This window comes from Sturnira hondurensis, unplaced genomic scaffold (genome assembly GCF_014824575.4).
Source record: "Sturnira hondurensis isolate 20B ecotype Veracruz unplaced genomic scaffold, ASM1482457v3 Scaffold0018525, whole genome shotgun sequence".
Classification (NCBI taxonomy): Eukaryota; Metazoa; Chordata; class Mammalia; order Chiroptera; family Phyllostomidae; genus Sturnira; species Sturnira hondurensis.
Genome location: NW_028091156.1, coordinates 14,457,749 through 14,466,747, shown reverse-complemented (window position 1 = coordinate 14,466,747; position 8,999 = coordinate 14,457,749). Strand labels below are relative to the sequence as shown.

The window sequence follows — 8,999 nt, the reverse complement described above, 5'->3', positions numbered from 1 at the left end:
CCCGTGCCCCGCCGCCGCCGCCGCCCGCTGATTGGTCGCCCTTTGCTCCCTGACCCCCCGGCCGCCTCCGGAGCCGCGGCTTCCTGCTCGGGGACTGCGCGGCTCTCCCGGCCCGGGGCGGAGCTCCGCGCCCGGCGCGCGCCGCCCCCGCTGCCTCGCCGAGCGGGAGCGCGCGCCGGAGGAGGAGCCGCGCCGCGCCCTTCCCCTTCCTCCGCTCCGCCCTGGCGCGCCCCGCCGGCCCGCCCGCCTGCCCGCCGGCCCCAGGCAGCACTCGCTAGCAGCGGCGCCGCGGCCGGCGGCCGAGTGGGGAGAATGCGGCGGCGCTCGCGGATGCTGCTCTGCTTCGCCTTCCTGTGGGTGCTGGGCATCGCCTACTACATGTACTCCGGGGGCGGCTCCGCGCTGGCCGCGGGCGCGAGCGGCGGTGCGGGCAGGAAGGTGAGTGAGTGGGCGCCCGCCCGCGGCCCGGCCCCCCGACCCTGGACTCCCTGCCACCCCCGCGCCCGGCCCTCCTGACGCCCCTGCTCGGCCGTGGCCGCCGGGCGTCGAGGGGAGCTCCCGCCCCTCCTGCGCTCCTCTGTTCGGACCTCCGCTCGGGCCCCACTCCCCGGGCCTCCCGCGGAGTTCCCGGGGCGGCGGGCGCACCGGTTCCTCCGCGCTCGCCGGGCTCGGAAGAGGGCCACCTGGCTCAGCCCAGCTGGGCTGGGGACCGCGGGTGCCTTTCTTGTCGCCCCCTTCCCGCTCCGTAGACGTCCCCTCTGCTTCACGCAATGAGCCGAGTCTTGTCCGGCCGCCGGAGCCCCATCCCCGGCGGTGGGAAGTTTAGGGGTGCGGGTGTTGCGCGGGTGTTAGGAAACACAAAAGGGGGTGGGGAGGAAGGGAGGGAGAGGCGGCCGCCGTTCCAGCGTGTCGCGTACAGCAGGAGAGAGCAGTCCAAGTTTCTTTTCAGCCCTTTGATGCGAGCCGCTGCAAATCCTCCCTCCTTTCCCCCGTGTCACCCGCGTGAGGAGGGGGCGCAGTTCTGGACTCTGTTCCTTTCTCTGCCCATTTTTCTGGGGGCGGGGGACGCAGCCAGCCCGGTGTCGGATAAAACGGACTCCTCTGGGCGGGAGTAAGCGGAGGCCACCTTGCCTCTGCGCCCCGAGTGAGGCCAGCCACCGCCATGTCCCGACCTTCCTCTCCCGGGCCCCGGGTTACACTCTGCCCCGCTCCGCCCCGGCCCTCCCGCGCCGCGTGTACCAGCCGCGCTCCCCCTTTGCGGGGGGGATAGTCCCTCTTCTACGAGTGTGTTTTCGACAGGCCCCAAGGGCCGAGTGATTAGGCCATGGGGACCGTGTAGGGGCCATCGGGATGGCCCGGCGTTTCGGTGGTGGTGGGGGGGTGGTGACTGAGCGCTCAGAGAAGCCAGGACGGCGGCCCAGGTCTGTGGCGCTGCGCCCGCTGGGGCCCGGAGGGCTCCGGGCTGTGCGCTTGCGGCCCGGCGCTGTTTGTGGTGTTGGGTGGTTAACAGGTTTTGGAAGCAGCGTTATCTTTTCCAGAGTCCTGTAACCCCCATTACTGTGACGTTTAGTGTCTTCGCCAAGCCAGGAAATTCTGAGTTAATGGAGGTGGACCCTGGTTGGGCTGGAACTAGGGAATGGTATCCTGAAACAAGCCGAACTGCGGGACAGGATAGCCTTCAAGTCCAACCCGCAAATGTCAGCGTTAAGTTTGGCTGCTTCGGAGGTTTTCTTCCTCCCTCCCTTCATTCATTCTTTCCTTCATTGATTCTTAGCCGAAGGTGGAGGTAGGTGCTGTATTTGATTCTTGGTAAATTTCACGGGTTTGCTTTATCTAGTGAGGCAGAAAAGAAAATAGTTTTTCCATGTGCTGAATTGGCCTGGCTTGGTTCTGAGCTGACAGTGTTGTTTTAGCCCTATTTTTCCCCATTCCCTCTCTTTTATAGGGAAGGGAAGGCAGGGAGAAAGAGAGGGAGAGAAACATCAATGTGAGAGAGAAACATTGCCAGACCTGGACCAAGCCCACAACCTGGGCATGTGCCCTGCCTGGGAATCAAACTGGTGGCCTTTTTACCCAATCAACTGATCAGGCTGGTCAGGGCTCTCCCCCCACCCCCACCCTCTTTTTTAATGCAGAAAACTGCTGTGTATGTACGTGAGGTCTCCCTGTATTCTCACACGGTAAGGAGCTGGTGCACCCGCAGGAGCACGCGGCTGCTGCCACAGTGAAAACCACGGTCGTGTTAGACTGGAATTATTTCAGAGCTGCTTCCCAGCGAACTGTGCCTTGGCAGGGCCACATGGCCCGGTTTGCTGGTGAGCCCTGGCAAAGCTTTCTGCCTTTCCTGCAAAAGCCAGCCGGACAAATAAGCCAGTCTTGGTACTTGTCTCCCCTCATTTTGCCCCTTCCGTGAGCACGTGTGATGAGAAACGGCAACAGTGCGGCCTCAGCATCCGCAGAGGCTGGATTGGCCTGGTGGGTGGGCTTCAGCTCGTGCACATTGTCGGAGGGGGGTCTCCCATATTGACCTCTGAAATGTCATCCTTAGTTTAAAAAAAAAAGAGAGAAGAAAAACCCAGGGAACTCTTTGTGGACTAGCGATAGGAAGGTACAGAGACCATGCAGAAAAAAGTGTGGGAAATGAACGATTACACATGCATTGGTGATTTGGGAATCTATTCTTTATGTCAACCAACCATAAAATTTAATTCAGGCCCTAGAATGACTTGGTGATTTGTGGGTTGAGGAAGAAGCATATGGATGCAGTAGCTTTTGAAACTGCAGGAAGAAGACCCGTGAACTTAGTGTGGGGGGCCCTGCTGTGAAGGCGGAAGTCCCAAGACCCTCTGGAGGGATGAACAGCCCCGCCGTCCTGAGTTTAACCATCTAGTGTATAAAACTGCAGCCTTCCTTCCTTCTGAGTTGTTTCCACGGATTTTGAGACTAGAAAGTCTCTTCAAATTTAGTTCATCCTCACGATGAAAGGAAATATGTAGTATTTTTAGCTCGTAAAGTATGGGCAGAAAAAGATAATGTGGTATGCAAGTACAGGCAGAATTTAAATACTAGCTACAGTGTTTTAGGTGTAAGCGGACTTGCATTTCTTCTCTTGTTTCCTACTATTCGAGGCGAGGCTCTAATTCCCCATTTAGCTGGTTTCTCTGTGCCCTGGCGGTTTTCCCAGGGCGCCAGGCTTCAGTACTAGGGCTTTGGGGGGTTGTCTGTCTAGTGTTTCTGCCACTTCAGCACCCTAGTCCGGTTTATCACTGTATCCTGCATGCTAAACAACTCACCTCTGTGTGACACAAACCGGAAAGCCAACTCACCTCAGACTGCCAGTTCAATAAACCAAACAGGAGCTGGTGCTGACAACCACCCCAGGATTTGCTGCCCCACCTGGGACTCGAGGCTGAGCTTCCGGGCAGGTGCTATGCTGGTGTCCGCAGCACGCTGTTTAAAATTCCATTGCGTCCACACATGTGCAGATCCCTCCACTTGCCATATTTTGCTTTTTTCCTGTAAATTGATGATTTGCACTTCAAGGGTGCCTTTCCTTTGAGCATCTGGATGCCTTAAAATTTTAATCATGTGAAGTCTCCTCCGCTGGGCCTTGGGATGCTGGCAGTGGATGGAGCCTCGGAAGAGAGACATTTCCAGTGAAATGAACCTGCCCCTGGGTAAAGTGTGGCTGCTCAGCATGACAAGGGGAGGGGTCCCCAGCCTGTGAAGAATGTCTTCTCCTGAAAGAGAGTGTGCCAGGCCTCAGACCCCTCCTCCATACCCCCACTCTCTGGGAGGTGAGGGCAAGTGGCGGCAGAATGCACGCCACAAATCCAGGCAACCTGCTCCCTTTCCAGCGGTCTTGCTTAGTGGGCACAAGCTGCTGCAGCCCTTCCTCTGGGGGTCCCGGGGTGGAGCACTTGGGGCGTGAACTTGCAGGAGGCATTGAGGATCGGGGGCCTCTTCTTGGACTGATGAGGGGCCTCACTTGGCTGGGGCCTGCGTGGTACTTTTAGGGTACTTTAGGGTATGAAACCGGGGAAGGGAACTTTAGGTTATGAAACCGGGGAAGGAGTTTGGGACTAAATTGTGGAGTGCTTCAAATGCCCAGCTGGCTTTTTGGCATTTCATTGAGTTGATCACAGGGAACCAGTAATGTTTTTGGAGCCAGTGGACGTTCAGATGGAGGGGAAGGGCACAGCTCTATCTATGGGCACTGAGTGAGAGCAATTTTCTGCTCCTTTCTGCTTGGCGACCTTTACTGATTTGCTCATCCCCTCTGATCCTCAGTTTCCTCTTCTTTACAGTGGGGATAATTGTTTTTACTTTGTCCCAGAGAACTAAATGCCCTTAGTAGATCCTGGCAAATAATAGATGCTGAATAAATGGCGTGGGGTGGGGGGAGAAGAAAAAGGAAAAGCCTAACTATTTGCGTGGAAATACAGTGAACCAGGAATCGTCTCCCTGCTTTCTAGAAAATTGTTGCTGCTTCTCTTTTTTCAGTCCCTCGTCCATTTCTCCCAGATTTGCTTGGTTCCTTTGGGCTTGTCCTGCCAACCTTGAATGATGCTAGAACTGCCTTTTGGGGAAGCGGTCCAGACGCCATGCCAGGTCTTGTGCCCGCTGTGGTGTCCGAGTGGGGTTCCCGTCCGTGGGCTGAGGACCCACCTTTCTGTGGGGGTGTGCACCCTCTGGGTGTCACTGTGGAGGTGTCCCTAGAGGAGTTCTCCCATGGTGATGAGGCTCCGCCCACTCCCCACTCAGGCACGGGGCTCTCCTGTCCCTGCAGCCTCACTTCTCCTGGCAACAGCGCAGATGGCTGTCATCACTCAAGTATGCATGGTTTGAGGTTGGACACGTGCTGTGATGGGCGTCAGCAGATCTGGGAGCATGCCTGTGGGTGGTTGTGAAGGGGATGACCCGTACCACACGCCACCAATAATCAGTTTGGAGTTTGAAGAAATTCCATTTGAGATGCGAGTGGGATGGTTGAGGTAAGGGGGGCAGTAGCAGGGGAAGACGGGTTGGGTAGCCAGAGACTCTGACGAACTGGCATTTGTAACATAAACTTTTCTCTGAAGGAAACAAAGTTTCTACATTCTGGAGTTACACCGTGGCTTCCTCCGGGTGCTCAAACATAATGGAAACATATTGTGACTGATAAACGGTGCAAAAATAATGAGCTCTCCTCTTAACCCTCTAGCAGAAATGAGAAAAAAGCATCTGTAAGCAGCACGACGGAGACAGAGCGGGGTCAGGGTCGGCTTGCTTGGCCTCTGGCAGATCTCGGGTGGGTGGGAGAGGCCCAGGAAGTTCAGGTTGTGTGGAGGCTTCAGGCCGCCTATACACCTCTCTGCTCCCGGAGAGTGGTGGGTGTCCCATTTGGATTTGTGGGTGGTGAAGTGATCAGGAAAATGATTGAGGCTGGGAGGTTATATATGTAATTTCTCGTTGCTGCCATTTGTGTTGCTGAGATCTTTTGAGAGAAGGAAGTCAGTCTGAGAAGACATCGGTTTCAAAGCAGGCTGTACTGCAGATCCAGGCAGCTGGAGGGTTGCTGGGGCAGAGACATGGGCACACGCAGGAGCTGGCCCTGAGGTCCCGGGAAGATGGCAAGGTGTTCCTAGGGGAGATCTGTGACGTCTCCTTGCTGGCCCGGCGGAACTCATGGGATGAGAAACCAGCAGAACCTGGCTGAGTGCGCCCCCCAGTTTTCTCCTGTGAACTCCGCGCTGGCAGGTGTGTTTGCAGGGCTGGTGTTGAGACATACACGCTGGTGGGTGTCCAGTGGAGACACACTCATACAGTCACCCACTGGCTGTTAAATAAATGCCACTTTCCCCACACACCCTGGGGCCCTGCTCCCCCAGCTGTCCTGGTCTTCCCGTGGGATTCCTTCTTTGTGAAACCTGTCACTGCCCGGGCCTCTCAGATCCTGCCTTGTACCCACACCCACTGAGTATCATCAGTCCGGCGACTGCCAGGGGATGGAAGGAGGTGTCATCCGGGCCTCATTTCCATGACCTGAAAGGTCACCCTTCCCCTCGAGGAAGTCTTTGATTCGGTGTTGCCCTGGGGATCCTCGGTCCACTCTTGTGGTCTTGGATTCTGGCCTCCAGAGTGTCCGATTGGCCAGGTTCTTAGGGAGGAACTCGGGCACTTCCGTGAGGATCCCTCCTCCAGCGAGAATTACATTGACTATGTTGGTCCTTGCTCTCCAGCCGACTCGCATGCCATCAGAGTAAAACTTGACCTTGCTCTCTTCGCTGGTATGAGGATTTGGTCATGCATTTGACCTTAACAACTAACCCAGGGGTGGAGGTACCAGAACATTCCTGTCCAGTTTACTTGGCCAGTCAAGAGAACCAGGGTCATGTTTCTCCTTTCTGACCAGGTGCCCATTTCTGGGAAATGAAAACCTGCTCCAGGTGCTGACAAATCCCCTCCTGTCCTGCGGCCCCTTGCCCCAGGCAGGTGGCTCTCTGCCCCTGCTCTCACACTGCCTCCCCAGGACAGGCAAGACACTTGGCACTTTTGAATTTAGTCACCCCAGCGTAGTGGGCCCTGGAAGTGTGTTGTCTTAAACGGGTTTCTCAGCATCTGGAATGTGGATGCAGTGATTCATGAGGGCCGGGTTTGGAAGAAACCCCAGCGGTCACATAGTTGTGCTCCTGGGCCTGCACTGAGAACGCTTTCCTTGGCTTTGGGGGTCATGTGCCCTGGGCTCCATGTCATGGGGCCACTGCAGGGGTGGCTGCCCAAATGTCAGGCAATCCGGTCACTCAGGGACCAGCCTGCCTTGCTGGGCCATTTGCCCCGGCAGCTGTCCCTTTGCCTCTGCCCTCCTGTGGGTCTCTCTCAGTGCCCTCCTGCCGGACACGTGTCCTGCGGTGCTAGTGGCTTCTCGCTGGGGGATCGGCCCCTTGCGATGTGGAGGCCAGATGGGCTGCGGATAGACTTGCTGAACTTGCAGAGCCCAAGTCAGGGCACACATTTGGGCAGGGCCAAGGCTCCCGGGAGGCTGTGGTGGCTTTAGTCATGGTTCTCAGCCCCTACCCTGGTGACATTTTGAGCTGGGTAATCATAGTGGGGGGCTGCCCACTATGTGTTGTAGGGGTTAGCAGCTTCCCTGACTTCACCCACTGGATGCCGGAGTACCCCCACCTCCTCTGTGACAACCTGTGGTGCCCACACGGATGCCGAGTGTCCCCTGGGAGGCAGACTCGCCCCTGGTTAAGAACTGCTGGTGTGGCAGGTCCGTGTGCTAACTCAGATTTCTTTTTCTCTCCCTGCTGCCCTTATGGTTGGATCTTTTGGGAGTGGGCCGGCTACTCTGGGGTCCGGGGAAGAGTTTTAACTGAGTTGGCATACGACGGGCATCCACTGTGAGCCGGGCTCACCCTTCCGCTTTACAGAGGTTAACACACTCCCCTTCCGCTGATGAGGACCGGAGCCCAGGGAGGTGCAGTAAGCTTCCCAAGGCCCCAGAGCCAGGACTGGAGGGCAGACCAGGGTGTTCCGGTGGGAGAAGGCTGCCCGGGGCCTGTGGCTTGCGAGTTTCTGCCAGCCCGCAGTGTGGACGTGCCTTGCTTTCGATGCCCGGCCTGCCCAGCAGTGCGCCTGTCCTGTGCGCCACACAAGCACCTTCCAGGAAGGCACTGGGAGCGGGTGGCACCCCCGATGCTCCGATGGGGGTGTCGGCCCGCGTTGCTGTTTTCTTTTTTCCCTGTTGCTCTGTGAAAGGTTGGCTATGCTTTGATCCTTCTCGCTCCCCCTGGGTCCTCGGCTGCCCCCTGCCAGGAGCAGAAAGGAACCGGACCTGTCCCTTTCACACTGTCTTTCAAGGGGGATTTCTGGAGCCCCTTCTGTGTGCCAGGCCCCGTTGGGGACAGTGTTTGGGATACCACAGTGACAATAGTAGAGAAATATGCTTGCATTTGTGGAATTTTCCTTCCAGGCAGGAGGCAGGGAATGAGACAAAAACATGATCGATGAGTAAATTATAAAGTGTGGAAAACGGTGCTAAGTGTCCTGGAGAAAGACAGAGCAGTGAAGAAGCTGGGGACTGGGTGGAGGGCCGGGTTGCAGGATGAAACTGCCGGTCCTGTAGGCTTCCTGGGGAGGGGACGTCTGAGCAGGTCTCAGCCAGACTCCAGCAGGTGAGCCGGCTTGGCTCCTGAGCAGCCCCTGGCATTGGGGGCGCCCTGCCCTTTTGGCGACCTCTACCCTCCGCAGGTTTTCCTGTGAACACACGAGCTAGTCTTTCCCCCTGAGGGTTGTTGCCCTTGGTCTGTCTTCCCCATCATGTGGAGATCTTGGGTCTTGTCTCCTTGTCCCCACCATACCTGTCCTCCCAAACCCCCTTCAGCCGCCGCAGCTGGGGGGGCTGATTTAGGTGCCTGAAGGTTAATTTGCTCATTGATTTAGGTCCTTGCAGAACAATCTTGTGAAGTGCCATCTGAGCCGATCTCTGTGACGTGCTAAGTTGGGCTGGGGAAGCACACTTGTCTGTTGATAGGCTGTTCAGTCTCATCGCATGTGTGCAGGGCTCTCCACACCTAATGAGAACTCCTCATTGGTCCCCACTTGGCACAGGACTTCCCCCGTGATGTCATCCCTGCGAGTTGCCGTGGGTGGCGCGGGTATTGATTTCTGGGGGAAGCCAGAGGTCAGACGCCGGCCTGGTGCCTCAGCTTTGGGCAGGTCGTGCTTGGCAGTGTGGGTGGTACGGAGGTTGTGACCTAAACTCATAGTGGAAGGTAAAATGGGTGTGCAACTGCACTGCCCACAGCCAGTTTAGGGAGGTGCAGTGGTGGGAAGTTGCAGGTCCTCTTGGGTCCTCAGGGACAGCATCCAGCTGCTTTTAGCAGAAGCTGTTGGCATTTATGAGGGTCATTAGAAGCTTTATGGGGTTATGAGCCGTGCCGCCTGCATGCTTCTGGACCAAACAGCTGGAACATTACGTGGAGGCAAAGAAAGGGTGATTTTTAAAGACCGTC

At 57.0% G+C, this 8,999-nt stretch overlaps 1 protein-coding gene across 1 annotated transcript in view; it reads left to right on the top strand.

The window, feature by feature from the left end:
• The first annotated feature begins 230 nt into the window (after positions 1-230).
• GALNT2 (polypeptide N-acetylgalactosaminyltransferase 2) overlaps positions 231-8,999 on the top strand; it is a 153,369-nt gene continuing 144,600 nt past the window's right edge. The window contains exon 1 of the mRNA XM_037069509.1: positions 231-438. Coding sequence (XP_036925404.1) covers positions 313-438 — 126 coding nt within the window. The 5' untranslated portion in view covers positions 231-312. The remainder of the gene's footprint in view (positions 439-8,999) is intronic.